This window comes from Solanum pennellii, chromosome 7, assembly GCF_001406875.1.
Source record: "Solanum pennellii chromosome 7, SPENNV200".
Lineage (NCBI taxonomy): Eukaryota > Viridiplantae > Streptophyta > Magnoliopsida > Solanales > Solanaceae > Solanum > Solanum pennellii.
Window position 1 is genome coordinate 43,712,390 of NC_028643.1, and position 17,019 is coordinate 43,729,408.

At 33.8% G+C, this 17,019-nt stretch overlaps 1 protein-coding gene across 2 annotated transcripts in view; it reads right to left on the bottom strand.

Moving 5' to 3' along the window:
- Positions 1-6,236: 6,236 nt before the first annotated feature.
- Positions 6,237-17,019, bottom strand: part of LOC107026293 (probable phospholipase A2 homolog 1) — a 22,545-nt gene continuing 11,762 nt past the window's right edge. For both annotated transcript variants that reach the window (XM_027918369.1, XM_015227202.2), the window contains one exon: positions 6,237-6,834. In XM_027918369.1, the coding sequence (XP_027774170.1) occupies positions 6,656-6,834 (179 nt within the window). In that variant the 3' untranslated portion in view covers positions 6,237-6,655. The remainder of the gene's footprint in view (positions 6,835-17,019) is intronic.

Genomic DNA, 17,019 nt, shown 5'->3' on the forward strand with positions numbered 1-17,019 from the left:
TTATGCATAAGCAAGGGTTCATTGGGGTTTTGAAATTACAATCACCAACTAAAATTGAAAATAACATATTTCATCCATTAAAACATCTTCATGAAAAGACCCATGCTTAGAGTCGAAGATAGAAAAGTTGGAGTTTGAAAACCCTTTTTGAAAAGTCTTTGGAATGGATTTTTGAATGAAAGAAATTTCAAGGATGAACTAACATACCTTAATATTAAGAAACCCAATATATTTGGTGAAGAAACTTGAAGGATTTGGTCTTCACCCTTGGATCTTGAAGTTCTCCAATAGAGGTTTCAATTAGAGAGAGAATCTAGAGAGAAGGGAGAGCATGCAAAAAAATTTATTCTAATTAAGTGTTGGGTTTTTTATTTGATAAAATGGTGTTTGATGACCTATAAACATAAAATATACCCCCAAAATACTCAAAACACCCCTACATCGATTGGATTTTTTAGACAAGTGAAACTTCACTTAAAATTTGTGGAGTTATCATTGGGAAACAAGTCCGCAATGCGGAGTTGTTCCTGCAAGATTTTATAAAATAAATTTTGAGAAAGTAGAGTCCGCGTTGTTTCCGTGACATGGACAAAAAGTTTGTCCCAAGATGCACCAAGCCCGCGACGTGGATGGTTTCACCATAAAACAACTTTGGCTGCCTCGCAGCTTGTTGGTCCAAGGTTTTGAGTCATCCTCGAGGACCCTTAGGGCAGTCCTTAGGGAGTCTCCAAACAACACATAAAAACACATACAACATACAAGAATACACAAAAAAACCATTGCCAGAATTTAGAACGACCTCATATACAGACCTAGAAGGAGAAAAGTCACCATCACCAATCCTTGCCCTCTTAGATTCTTTTGACCTTTCCATGATCTTTTTCCTCTTTGATTTGTTGGGATGTACCATCAAAGGGGATATATCCATCTCCTTGATTAGTTTAGTGGTTCGGCATTATTTGATAACCAAAAACCTGACACAAACTTACTCATCCTTACTCTAGTGTCAGAAACCATAGTCGAAGCATATTAGCCATTTGAGTGAATTCAAAGTATATTGTTTAACACTCATATTACCATGTCGAAGATTAATGAATTCAAGTTTTTTTCCTCCCTCATCGTAAGAGGAAAGAAGCAATCACATAAAGCTCCCTTGGATTTCTCCGAATCAAGAGGATCCGCATCAATAGCCCTTTCATCTTTTCATTGTTCAAACAAAGCAACACCTTTCTCTACCATAGACACCCCTATAATTCCCACTCTCTTGTAAATCTCATTGATGAACTCTTGAGAATCCTTATCCACCTTCGACACATGAATTTCAGAGGATTCATCTTAATGAAGTCTCTTATTCTTGTCGCCACTGTACCCATATTTGGGTACACTGGAGCAACAACTTCTCCATTAACTTGGGACGTCATAGATTAATCCAAAACTTTAAAAGTGGCTCAAAGTTTGACATGAATCACATGCTCAGCCAAAATTTCTATAAAAAGTTGAGGAACTTCAGGCTCTACATTATTGCCCACATTTCTTCTCATGTGAGCTCTTCGAGGGTCTATATATCGAAAAGCAAAAGACAAGATTTAGGAGAAGGATCCCTATAGAGATAACATATATGGCACGACTTAAATGTAATGAAAGAAGTGAAGTTTACTAAAAACATTGTAGCCTCTTGTTCATAAATATGGTGCGTTCGCACTCCTGAATTTGACTCTACTCAACGTGGCTCGTCAAACATTCTATGACCTTTTCTTAAACCTTGTGCTCTAAATAACAAATTTTTCATGACCTTAAGTACACCCTAGATGTGACTTGACCTATAAGACCCCGAAAAGACCTACAATAGCCACTGCACATGCATACAACACAATAATAGACAAAAGTAGAATTTATGTGAATAGTCTCATATCATAAAGAGAAGTTTGAATCATAAGTGTGGAATATGCTCAGTGTTGAGAAGCCTTATTAAACATAAATAGAGTGTTGGAGACTTAACATATACATCACATATAAAGTCTCAAAGCTAAATGACATTTACAAGTAAAGTCTTCATGGTCTTGCCCTCGAAATATGAGGAATCACAAATCCAACACAATAGGTATAAATTTGTATCTAGCCACGAGTGGGAGTAGAAAAGTGTCTAACCCTACACTTTTACAAGTATGATTTATTACATAGGATGTACCAAGTATGAGGGATATGAATAAAAATGTGAAACATGATCATAAAGGGACATCAAGGAAAACATGATATGCATGACCAAGCTAAATATAGTAAACTTTCAAAGAAGAATCATAAATTATGAGCATAGTCAATGCATCTTAAAATCATAATGAAAGCTTCATAAAGCCTTTAAAAGTAACTTAGTTCATTTGGCGGTATTTATGTTAACCGACATAGACCTTGTGAGCAATAGCATGGAATCTGGTGTCTTGCTTCCACAATAAAAAGGAGATTTCCTAATTGCCAAGGTAAGGACAATGAACTTCTAAATTAGGTGGATCCACTAGTTGTGTCTTTCTAAGACAATCCTATGGGGTACATAGTTAGGGACAAGGATATTGCTACTAGAGACTCGGCCTATACAAATAAGAAGGCCTCCATCATATTCTCTTGGTACTAAGTAAAAATCCCAATGGGATAGTGATATTCATAAACATATCACCATACATGGAAAGTCACAATTAAGTCACTAATCCAAGCTTAAGACATGATAGAGTAGCTCATTAAACCATGATTCAAACAAGTGTGAGAAAACCTTTCACCAATCATGATTTCTTAGTATGTGAAAAAATATTTTCATAATTTCATTGATAATCATCTTGTAAACAACCTTAGATCATAAACATCTTTCTCATAAAAAGATTCAAAATTTTCATAATTCATATTCATAACTCCATGGACTTTCTTCATAAATTCAAACTAAAAATCATGAATGATGCATGGATCTTATAGAAGTCAATTAGAAATTATGTAGTTTAATCAAAACATACATAGGAAGACTGAAATTAAACAATTAGATCAACATCAATTAAGACCCATGAAGATCACATGAAACCCTAAGCAATTTAGGTGAAATTCAATTTGAAACTTAGAGATTTTAAGTGACCCAATGGATGAATAGAATCCATTGGTGAATCCACTCATACCTTGATGATCAAATCCCCAAAGTAATGGAGTGAAAATGAGACTTGAGTCTTGAATCATAGGTTTGTTCCTTGATCTAGAGAGAGAATTGGAGAGGATAAACTTGAATAACAATTGGGGATTTGAGAGAATGAAAGGGTATGAGTAGACTAGGGAGTTGGAAGGTAGTTTTAGGTCTTAGAAACGACATATTAGTAGGTATTAAATGTATAGGAAAAGACTCAATACGCTTAATAATAAATGTCAGATGGCTTTTGCGGTTTGTATCTGCAATCCATAGGACCTACGGCCCGTAATAACCAACTTCAGAAATCCTAAATCCATTCACTTCCCATGAGACCAATATGACCCGTCATTTATTCTATGGTTTGTAGAACCCTTATGTAGAACCCAAGTTCAAGCCCAAAATTCACTAAGTATGAATCACTTCTACGGGTGCCATCTACGGCCCATCCAAATCACTATGACTCGTCCTGCATACTCGTAGATCAAACATTATGTACTTAAATTTTCTATAAAAAAACTTAACTCAACTGTACAACTTCCCTTTTATGGCCTGTAAGACTTCCTACGATGAGTACATATAACTCGTAGTCACTAACTTAGGGCTAAAAATCTGGACTTTCCTTTCCTTTTAATTGTACAATTTCCAAAATCTTACAGTGGGAGAGGTATTCGAATCAAGATATCACTACTGGCACAGGCTAAATAGGATATAAGGATCCTAAATATAGAAGTGCTCTACAAATATAATTTGATGTCTTATTGTTTGGACTTTCATTATGGATATACTTAAAATTGAAAGAGTCATAATATATGGATAACATCTTTAGGGATTGGTGAATTTTGCAGGAGCGGCTCGGTCTTCAGAAGATGAGGACATTCATTCATATATTCCCTAGTTCTATTTTAGGCTGACATTCTATTGAATAAAGCCTACCACTTGGAAGTTATAGTATGATTAGATTGATGGATTATGCACTATCCTTCTCCTAATCATTTGTCAACAAAACCAATGAGTACAACTTATTAAAGAAAAATGGTGAAAAGATTTATTTTAGTGAGCTCCCATAAGAAGGCGCAAAGGCAAAAAAGGTCAAGTCTTTTTCCTTGACACTGTCGGACCATGAAATATAACCACATAACCTAGGGAATCCATAAGAGCGAGAAAATACAAGGATATAAAGAATTATATGATTTCCTCTCTTGCTAGAAACAACAATAGATAGGAGTACACAACAATTGCACATGAATAGGGTTCTCCTTAGCTTTTAAGGAGGAAGTGACTTTTTCCAGTATTTTCGGAAAAATGAATTAAATTTATTTTCAGAAGACAAGAAACCCTCCTAAGGAAAGCAAAAGTATATGCACGATAATCGATAGATCCTAGGTTCAAATCCTACATAGGAAAAAAATTAATTATCGATTTGTCTCTAAGATAATGTAATCATGGGACATCAAAACAACTAGTTGATTGTTGCTTTTTATTCCTCACTCTAGTATAGATAACTTGGTTAATTCCATTCTTGCAAAAGGATCCACAGGAAAGAACCATTGCTTCTAATTTTAAGTTGTGGGTCAGATTGTTCTTATCATGGTTATAAATTTTCTGGAAGAATAAGATTCTACATTCTCCTGTTACAACAGACACTTCCAGACCAATTTCTGAAGTATCACAATATACTATGAACCCATCAGTTCCTTCTTGTAGGATCAATACTTGGGCAATAGTCAATTTGGTTTTCAACTCTTCATAACTTTTCTCATATGCATTGGACCATTGAAAATTGATCTTCTTCTAGATTAGTTTGGTCAATGAAGCAAAAACAGATGGAAAACCTCGTACAAATCTTCTGTATTACCCAACCAAATCAAGAAACTCTCACTCTCCATCAGTGTCATGGGTCTAAACTAATTCTTTACTATCTCGGTCATTGGGAATCCACCTTGATACCTTCACTGAAAATGGCATGGCTTAGGAATGACACGTAATTCAGCCAAAATTTACTCTTAGAAAACTTAGCATAGAGCTTGTGATCTCGAAGTATCTATAAAACTAATATGCGATGATTTGTTTATAACCCTCACTCTTTGAATATACCAAGATAAAATAAATATGATTGTGAACAAATTAGAGGCTTGAAAGGATCACTGCAGCTAAAGGAATACAATACTAAGAAGTTGTAGTGGAAACAGATCCTAACCATTGGTAAGCTCATTAAGGATGAATACATACAACATCATCCTCTTGGAGTTATTATTGAAGATTGTAAAATCTTATAGAATACCAAACATGGCCTTGACTAAAAACATATGGAGAGGGGCGAATTAATGTGATGATTTCATGGCCAATGAAGGACACAAACATGAAGATTTAATAATCTTGGGAAGTGCATATACATATATGTAGTTTCATCTCCTGGCAAACTTAAGTGGCGTCGCTTTTTCAAATCCTTTTTAGATTTTTCTGGTGTACCAAAACAAATATCTTTTAGCTTTTCCACAAAGCTTTTCACTTGTTTCTTTTTATAAAAAAAAAACCACGATTAAAAAGACACTAACTAAATATTCTATAGGTTAGAATAATTTGGGATATAAAAGGAAAGTTTCTAGGAGTGATTTCAGACCTTGAGAACATGAATGGGCAAAAAAGGGATGTACGACATGAACCTTGACTTCTATGTTTTTGGTACCAAGGATGGAGTATCAATAACATTAAGTGGTAACAATTGAGGAGTAGATATTTGGGGAAGGGTAAAATCGGGGTACAATGGTGTGACGGCATTTCACGTGGCTTCCAACTTACACAAAATGACAAGCCACATTAGATAATAATAGCTAGATCCTTGCCACCATGAGCTTTGTTAATAATGGAGGTATTGTTTTAACAACACTCTCAAGGATAGAGATGTTTTTGTTCGCAACGTATAACACATGTTAAACATATACTATTTTTATCAACAGAGGTGCAAATTTGGGTCTTTCAAAAATAACTTTTCTACCTCCACAAGGTAATGATAAGTTCAATAAAGGCAAATCTAGATCTTTCAAAAACAACTTCTACCTCCACGAGGTAGGGTTAGAAGTATAACGAATCTTCAATATATATTATGTTTATCAACAGAGTGGCAAATATGGGATTATACTAGATAAATTGTTATTGTTGTAGAGGGGCAAATCTGATCCATTCCTCTAAACCTCAGCAAAACTAGCAGGTGTCTACTATGCAGCTTATCCAGCAGCCAATCAACATGAATTTGTCAAGTCTCTTCCTATTCAAAAACCACTAATGAACAGTGGTACCAATTAGACATACAGAAACCTCCACTGATAAACCTTAACAATGGAATAGCTACGTCTTTGGCGCTAATACAAAATGGACATCTAAAAAAGGAAAAGCTCCTAAAAAGAGATGAATAAAATTCCTGTTGTACAATTGAAGCAGCAAGGAATGGTTAATGCAAGCATTTCAAGTATACGGTTTCTCACTAGCAGAGTGAAATGATCAAAGTTCAAGCTTCGAGTTTCCAAGTTGGCTAAACAAAATAGCCATGTCCATACCCTGTACCATCGTTGGAACAGCTACATCATAGGGGCAATCTCTAGTAAACCCGGCCTTCCCAGACTTCTGCACTTTCTTTATGCATCTCTTGAACTTCTCATGACATTTAACATTGGTCATACCTGAAAGAATGAAGCAGTTGAATTAAACACTTTAACTATGAAATCTGACAAATGAACAAACCATATTCTGTTGCAAGTTCTTCCTCTCTTTAACAGGTGTAATTACCAAAATTAGGTTGAAAAAAAAACATTCTTCTAACAAAATGGTCAATTCTGGAATAATGTGGGACAGGAAAGTAGGCATCATCTGGAAGCTTATAACTTCACATGGAAATTCATGCCAGAATAAGAAGCTGCCACTTAACAGGTTCCTCTTTGAGTTTACTGCTCTTTCTTTGTCAAACATTTCTCAGTGTTTCCTCATCAGAAGGACTTTTGACAAAAATATAAATGGCCGAGAACCGCTATATAGATCAATTTAACCAACAAAATCACCTCTCCAGCAAAATTTAGAAACTGATCAAAGCATGCTTGATTCTATACCAAGAACCAAGGCCGCTCCCCATCCTTGTAGAGTGTACTGACATGGGGCACCAGAAAGACAAACAACTAAAAAAATTCAAAAACTGAAAGGCAAGATTTTTTTTCGACTGTAGTATCATAGGGTGCTGAAAGGGAAGTCATCTACCCTAACTTTATGCACAAGAGTAGTGTCCCATTTTAGATGTACAGAGTTAAACTAAAACTGTATTTTATGTCTCAATTGAAATGGTAGTCTAAGAATGACCAAGTACTCTGCATTATTATAGAAAAATCTCATGTGTAAGCCAATGATGAGAATCACAAGAACCTAATGTATCAGAAATAGGGATGGGTATAGTTTGGACAAATCCGAAATCCGATTTTTTTAGATTTTTGGTTGGGAATTTTCAAATTATGGATTGGATAGCTTCGAATTTTTGATATATTTGAAAATCCAAAATATTAAATCATCTGTTAAAATATTTTCTATTTAGACATGATTTTTACTATGTTTAGACCAATCAATCTCAGACCTCAATACTTGGCATGGGGAATCATCATGACAGATTGGCATGAATATTGTACTTGGATGTTCAATTTTTAATTTTTTTTATGACAAGCGAAACTCGCAGCCGCTATCCTTTTGGTGCACACAGGGTAAAAAACGCTCTTATGCAATAACTCGCAAACCACATTGGATAGGTAACCCGCACTAGGCAATCCCGGTGCAACGACCTTGACCCAAAAGGCAAACCTCTTGCTTTTGCTAGCAAGGGGTTTAGAACTTGAGACGCCCAAACCATTGTGTCACCCCAAAGGGTACTTGGATGTTCATTTTTGTAGGAAGAAGAAGAACCAATTCAACTTGTAGGCTCAAAATTGAAAATCCAAATTAACCAAACTGATTAATCCGAAGACGAACATATAAACTGATCCAATCCGAACGTCAAAAAACTGACCCAATCCAAACTTATTTAGATGTAATCTCTTGAATTTTAAGACCCAAAATCCAATCTGATGACCCACCCCTAATAAGAAAGGCTATCTGATGCACAGTAATCTAAAACCTAAATAGAAGTCTAGAATAATCTGAGCATTAATGTTTTTACTCTTTTAGGGAAAATGATCTGATATACTCCTCAATTTTGCTTTTTATAGTTGATATACCTCTCATTACAAAAGTGGTTGGCATATGCCCCTACCATTACAAAATCACTCACATATATGCGTACTGTTACAAAAGTGACTCACATATACCCTATTCATATAACAAATGAGATAAGCTAATTTTAAATTTATTATTTTAATTTTTAATTTTCAAAAAAACATGTAGGGGTATATATGATCCTTCACACATGATATTTTTTTCAACTTCTTTGATTTTCATTATTTGAGTTTCTTATTCTTATCTTAATTTTTTAGAATTTCTTTTGTCTAAAAATATATGAAATAAAATGAAAAAAGTGTGAATGGAGAAAGAGAAAAAGTATGAAAAAATTTAGAAATTTTTTTGCGGCTAATGTAATTTTTTTGTGTTTGTAAAAAAAGGTTGGGGTATCTCTGATAAATTGTACAAGAAAGTTAGTAAAAAGAATAAATTTAATCATCGAAATAACAAATTCAAATTAGTCATTGAATCTAAAAGGTCAAAAAAAAATACATGTGAAAAGGATCAAATATACACCTACATGGATATTTGTTTTAAGAGAAAAGGGTCAAATATGCCGCTACACTATTTGAAAAGATCTAGATATACCCTCCGTTTAAAATTTGGTTCACTCATGCCCTCACCGTCCAACTTTTGGTCCAAACATGTCCTTATAGGCTTTAGTTGCCATGTTGGACATATATCCAACTCATTTTTTTATTTTTTTAAATGTCACATGGAATTGTCATGTCATTTTGACCTTACCACATGACATTTATATGAAAATGGAAAGATATTCGAACACATAAACACTTAATCCGACCCATAAATCAACTCCTTTTAAATTCACTATCCGACCCATTTTTAACAATTTTGTTTAATTTTTATTTTTTCAGTAAATCCCGAAAATGAGTAATTGATTAATAAAAAATATGACAAAAAATATAAAATTAACGCCAAAATTCACAAATAAATATACTAACCTTAAATCTAACATTTCAATACTTCTTTTAAATTTTTATTTTTCGGCATATCTCGAAAATGAATAATTGATTAATAAAAAATATGAAAAGTATGAAAAAAAATATAAACTAACGCTAAAAGTTAACAAATAAATATAGTAACATTTCAATCTACAATTTTTTAAAAATTTTTATTTTTTTCAACAAATACCGAAAATGAGTAATTTATTAATAAAAAGGGGGAAAATATATAAACAAAATAAAAAATTTACGTCAAAATTCACAAATAAATATAGTAACCTTAAATTCAATAATATCAACAATTTTTTTTATTTTATATTTTTTTCATATTTTCCTATTTTTTTATTTGTGAATTTTTTGCGTAATTTTTATATTTTTTCATATTTGTTGTTAATAAACTCATTTTTGGGATTCGCCGAAAAAATTAAAAATTAAAAAAATATTGAAAAATTGTTGAATTTAAGCTTACTGTATTTATTTTTTAATTTTTGGCATTAATTTATATTTTTTCATATTTTTTATTAATCAATTACTCATTTTCAGGATTCATCGAAAAAATAAAAAATTTAAAAAAGTGTTTAAATTGAATTTAAGGTTATTATAATTATTTGTGAATTTTTGGCGTTAAATTTATATTTTTTTTCATATTCTTCCTATTTTTTTTACTAATCAATTACTCATTTTTAGGATTTACCGAAAAAATAAAAATTAAACAAAATTGTTGAAAATCGATCGGATAATTTAATTTAAAAGTGGGTTGATTTATGAATCGGATTAGGTGGTTATGAGTCCGAATATCTTTCCATTTTCATATAAATGTCATGTGGTAAGGTCAAAATGACATAGCAATTTCATGAGGCATTTAAAGAAATGAAAAATGAGTTGGATATGTCCAACATGGCAACTAAAGCCCATAAGGGCATATTTGGACCAACAGTTGGACGGCGTGGGCATGAGTGAACCAAACTTTAAACGGAGGGTATTTCTAGACCTTTTCGAATAATTTAGGGCATATTTGACCCTTTAAAAAACTAGGAATAAGATAAAAGATATTTGAGTCATTTGTGTAACAACTGGGATACATAAGCCAATTTTATAACGAGAAGTATATCAAATTATCAGTTTTAAATGACATAATTAAGGGGTATATTAGGCTTTTTGCTTTTTCTTTTATAACCTAAGGAGACACATACTTCAGTTGTAACACCTTGAAAGTGCCTAACTCTGATATACTAGGAAAGTGCAGAAATCTACAGAAGTATGCAGAATTTTGGTGTTTACAAGCAGTCTATGAGTCGTAGAATAGCACATGCCTCATAGGAACCATCCGGGAATTGGACTTCAGAAATCAGGTTAAGGGTCTCAATGGTTACGAGTGAGTTACGGATCATTCTGAGTTCTACGGGTCATAGAGACCCTCATGAAGAATTTCTGAAAGTTTGAAAGTTGACTTGAACAGGAGGAGTGATGTTTACAACTCGTGGTTTGTTTCATGAGTCGTGGAAAGGCTCTCATAGTTCCAAGCCCGAAAACTTTAGGACCTTCCGTGCATTGAGTTGACAACCCATTAGTACGACTCGTAAAAGGAACCACGAGCCGTAATTAGGTTCGTGGTTCATTCTTCTGGGACTAGGTAATTTCAGTAGTTGGGATTCTACAATTGGATAGTAGAGATCTTACAAGGAATTACGATTCGTAGTATGGTCTCGTGGTTGAACGTTCATAAATTAGGTGATTTCTATACAGAGGCTTCTACAGGTCGTAAAAGGATCTATGATCTTTAGATGCCCTTGTAGTACCTATTCGGCCCTTTTTAATACGGGGTTTTTTAGTCTTTTCCTACTCGTTTAATTTCTATGCTATGTTGTTTTGGCTTATTTTAAATGGGTATTCCTGATTCCTATGACCCTTAACCACCCCATTCACTCTCATTCTCCCAAAATTCAATCTTCCCTTTCTCAAGTCTTCTCCCTAAAGCAATCTATGGATCCAAGATTTCAAGTCTCCATTGAAGGATTAAAGCAAGGGTTTCAATCAAGGTATGTGGGAACTTCATCAATGGGTAGTCCAATAGAAACCTCAATTTCTCAATTATAAATCCCCCAAATTCTAGAGTTTCATGATTTCTTATGGGTTTTTGTTGAATTTTGATTTCTTAATGATTGATTCTATTATGCAGGAATTGATCATAGTTCAATGTTTTCGGTGAATTTTGATGAACTCATAGCATATAAGTATTTTATGATCATAATTATGTTATTTTTCAAATGCATGTCTCATGTTATCAATATTTCCATAAAGTATGATGCTTCTAATTGAAGTATCTCTCAGTATATAATTATCATAATTTAGATGCTTTCAGATATGAGCAACTTTCACATATAGCAAACACAAAATTCATATTTGTATGTTATACCAAAGTTTGCATAATTACGCTCCATAGCAAACATAAATATATATAATTCGCTATACGTATACAAAGAAACCAATTGTATAATACAAAAGAACGTTGTTGTATACAAATCAACTGTATAATTTGTATGTATAAAATAAAAAAGAGAGAAAGACAAGAAAATTGGGCTGGGGAATATTTATATTGTATAATTATAAGTGTATAGGATGAAGATATATGTATTTGCATGTATATATACAACTTTCTCTCGCTTTATACAAACAGAAACGCAATTTATACATTTCGTTTCTGTTTGTATAAGCGATAGATGCGAGGGTGGCGAGCAAGATCTGGGAGAAGGGAGAGAGGGGAACAAAAATATATGTATATATACAATTTTTTTCTCATTTTATACAAAGACAAACGCATTTTATATATTTGTGTTTGTATAAAAGTGTCAGGGAGCGAGAGATGGAGCGAGAGAGGGAGAGTGGCGAGCGTGAGTTTGAGGAAGAGAGGTAATTGGCAAACAGTTTGTTACACGCACAATTAAATCAAAGTGTGGTTATAGCATTTAATTTGACTTATTAGTTTGTCATTTTATATAATTTTCTCTTTAGATATTGCATCATTCAGATTAGGCCCAATTCATCGATGGCCCCCTAAAATTGGTATGAAGTTTCACTTCGACACCTTAACTGGACAATGTTTATTTTAAACATCAAATATAGGGTTTCGTTGTGTCAAATTGACAAAAAAAATTTATAATCAGGAAAAATATAGTGGGTAGGTGTGTTATACTCGTTGCTGATATGTAAAGTGTCGAATCAACTTTGGGCATGTGTCGTTTGTGTTCAAAATAATTCTTAAGAATGAATTTTAAATTTTTAGAAAAAAAAATAGTCAGTACTGCAGTGTTTTGGGAAGAGAGAAGCGGAAAAAAGCGATGAAGGCTCTCTTGAGCGAGAAGCAAAGCGCACATTTTTTTCAAAGGAAAGTGATATTTAGTATAAAAAAAATAAATAAACTTAGTTACAACTTTACTAGTTACTACAAGCAAAAAATAAGTGTAACTTAGTATTTGAACAACAAATAAACTAAGTACAAAAAATAAAGACTATTAAGAGCAGCAACCAGCATACGCATATCACTTATCACATTCACACTATATAGAAATTTAAAAAAAAACATAGCACTAGAATTGGAAAAAGACAGGGTAGGAATAGAAATTGGAAAAAAAAATGCGCAGTAATAGAAATTGAAAAAAAAAAAAGAGAACTTACATTAGTGGTAGCCTCGCGGCAATAACAATACAGGAAAAAACACAGCACCAACCAAAAAAAAAAAAAAAAACAATCGCAACCTCACAGAGAAGAAGAAAGAAGAGAACTTGCAGCAGTTCAAACCTTGCAAGAGTTCAAAGAAAACATTTGAAGTCGCGAAAGGAGGTCTTGTGAAGTCGTAAAAGAAGATTTCAGAAATTAAAAAAAACGTTCAATTTTAAAAATAAAATAAAAACCCTAATTAGCGCTTTTTCAAACTAAGCGTGCGGTCGCTTTTTAAATGTCGCCTCGCTTCAAGGAAGAAAAGTGCATGCATTGCTCTTCGCCTCGCCTTGCGCTTTAAACGCGCTTTTTATAACACTGAGACAATCCATGAATGACATGTAGCAGTTTACCTAAACAATTTAACTATTTTAAAATCAGCACGATATATATATATATATAAAACCTTAAATTTGGCTTTAAATTTTAACTTTGACCTCCAACTTGCATAATGCACAAACAGACACTTAATTATCTAACTTTAAATAAATAAACATGTAAGTTCTACATGGCACAATACACGTAGGACAAAAAATGACATGTAGGATTACATGTAGGACATGTGTGTCTATTTGTTCAACTTCATACAAGCTTAAGTGTCTATTTGTGCACACTCAAAATTGAAGGGAATAAATGTAATTCGAAGCGCTCTTTTGCAGAATACAATCCCAACCCCCATCGTTTTCTTATCCAAAGTTGATTTGTTTTATCCCCAACAATCTAAGTCTTGTGCAATATGAATTATCCAGTACTAAATATAATTTCTTGAAACTTTTCTAGACTTTTCAATAATCAAATCAGCTACTAAAAGAAAGGGCAAGGCGATGTGATGTGTTTTCCTTCATTAACACCTATTTCATTTTAAACGCTTCAAAATCTAAAAAAATCAGAGGTAAGATATATGTTATTTTTTGTTAAACTAAATCGAGGAGGAAGAAGGAAAACAAAATAAGAAAATATGTTCAAACTTGAGGAAATCTATGCTTCTAGAATTCATTGTTTCCTCTGTCACCATCAGATCTATTTCTTCGTGGAAGGAATTTAAGTTTGGAAAGATGGTGGTTGAAAATGGGGAAGAAGATGAAGAAATAAAATTAAGAATAGCTAAATAAGTCTCTCACGCGCATATAATGAGTGTATCACACTCATTGTACCATGTAAGCAAAAGGTGTCAAAATGCCTCAGCGGTATCCTATGTGGGGTGTTTAAAATAAACATCGTCCAATTAAGGTATCTAAGTGAAACTTCGTGTCAACTTTAAGGAGGTACCAATGGGTTAGACCTTCGGATTATGTTCAGTTATCATGATGTAGGAGCTACTCAAAATATTAGATTTTTCATGGATTATTTAGTATTATGAGATTATTATTGCTTACAGGTTTATGCATGTTTCCGTTGGGAGTATACTTAGCACCAGTGAACTTTTGGGGCGAAGATTTTTGTTTAGCATCCATGGACCTTTAGTAGCAATTTCTAAGCCAAAAAACTATGTGCCGCCATAGGATTTGTCTCATATAGACATTAGTTAATGGATCCTCCTTAGCTCAGATTCCATGGTCCATACCTTGGCAATTGAAATGCTCTATTTTCGATGTGAGAGTGGAACACTGAACTCCATGTTGTATGTTTTCAGATATTGCATAACCTTGTACTATGATTTTTGATTCAATCATCAGTTTTCAAGTTATGTTTCCTTGGTCATTCAATTGGCATGTTCTACAAAATTATCATGTTCTTATGTCATGTTTATGCATTTTCCTCATGCTCAGTACATTTCGAATATTGGCCGTATACTTTTTGGCCTATATTGTTTCATAATATAGGTTCTGACGCACCTCATCATAGCCACGATTAATTGTGCCCCTATAAACCAATTAGGAGAACATGTGAGTCCTTATCTCCTCGAGGACACCACTTATAATTTTATTCTTGTCTTTACTATCAATTTTCAGATAGAATATAGTTAGCTAGGGACTTGTCCTAGCAACTCATTATGATTAGAGGCTTTTCAGACAATAGTTGTTTTCTGATATGTTGCCTTTGTATAAGATCTCTCCTTTATGATATGATAGCTCTTTGAGACTTTAGTATGTTTTCATTTAGTCAGTTATGTAAGTTATCAGTGTCATCTCATGCCATGTGGTTAGCTTGGGGTCACTTATGGTGCTAGGCACCATGTCACGTCTAGGGGACAGTCTTGGGTCCTAACATAAGCATCAGTGAAGCTTCGTGCAACAAGAAACTAACACGTATTATTGACGTTACCTAGGCCCCTCAAATTTACATAGAGGAGATATTCTAGAAGTACCATGATCATGAATTTTGGGATCTTTGTCCACGTTTCCGTCATTAACATATGGAAAGCCTATTTGGGAGAAAGAAACTTAACTACAACATATTATCAAGTGATTAGGAGTGCCAGGCTTATTTGACGATTAGGAGTAGTAGGTTTATTTGACTTAACATTGTCATTAGCACATTCTTTAGTATTCTTGAGCCAATCCCTTTTTGTGATTAAGAGTGGCAGGTTTATTTGACTTAACATTGTCATTAGCACATTCTTTAATATTCTTGAGCTAATCCCTTTTTGTGATTAGGAGTGGCAGGTTTATTTAACTTAACATTGTCATTAGCACATTCTTTAGTATTCTTGAGCTAATCCCTTCTCTTTTTTTATAGTAAGGGAAATCCGTAGTTGCTACCCTTTGAGGGCTCACAGGGTAAAAACTCCGTTCCTATGCAATAGCTTGCAAACCACACACGCACTAGGCAAGCTTGGGGTCACGAGCTCGAACCAAAAGGCAAACTCCTTGCTTTCGCTGGCAAGGGGTTTCGAACTTGATACCTCCAACATGAAAGTCCCAAACTCAAATCATTGAGCCACCGCGAAGGGTCTAATCACTTTTTGTTTTAAAATATTTACTTGCTAATATGAATTATGATGGCCAATCAAAACTTAGTAGACAAGATTATTACTTTAGGGACATAAGCTACTAATAGAAACTATTGCATCTGGCACCAAAGGGATGCATTATAATCCTGAAGGATATTAAAGCACGAAAAGGTCGCTGAAATAATCATTTGCTTAAGACTTACAATATTTCAATGCCTTCTTCAGAAACTTTGTGGGCTAAAGTCAAAAGACCTGACTGAGCCTCAAGTATCTAGTAATTTTCAAAAGTAATCAGAAAGGCATAACTCTACAGGAAAGCTCAGTAAAGGTCGCTGAAAAATAACTGGTAAAGCCAAAAAAAAAAAGGAGAAAGTTTCATAACTCCTTGTACTGTTATCTGTTTGTATTCTGAACCCTTCTACTTATCCTTTTTTCATTTGAACCCCTAAACCATCCAAACACATCATTTTAAACACAATTTTTGATGTGACATCCTACGTGGAAAGACTCCATAAGGAGCGTATGATACACACAAAACTAGAGTGTGAGAAACCTCAAAAATCAGATTTTTACCTTTAAAGACCATATCTTCTTCTTTATTATCACTCAACACCATTGTTGGAAAATTTTGAGTTTTTCTCTCGTTTTTTTCTCGATTTTTTCTCTTCAAATTTCTTTCTCTTCTATTTTTTCCTTCGATTTACTCATCTCTTTTTTGTGTTGATTGTATTGTATTTTTGTTGATCTTCACGATGACGGTTCGATGTAGTCAATCTAATCTCAAGAAAAGTATTTAACTAACAATTTCGGCTTGTAAATCTCAATTCCAACAATTTCCTTCACTAAATACTTAAGCACACAACTCCAAAGATTTTCATTATCAAGTTCCTCTATCACCCACTCCCTGAAATCAATTGTATTCGACACTCCAAATGGTGTTAAGAAGAAGAACAAGGGAAATGGTGGGTGAATTTGATTGGGGTGGGGGCAGCGATTAGAGTAGAGGAATTTGGTTGGGGTGGGGGCAGCGATTGGAGTGGGGG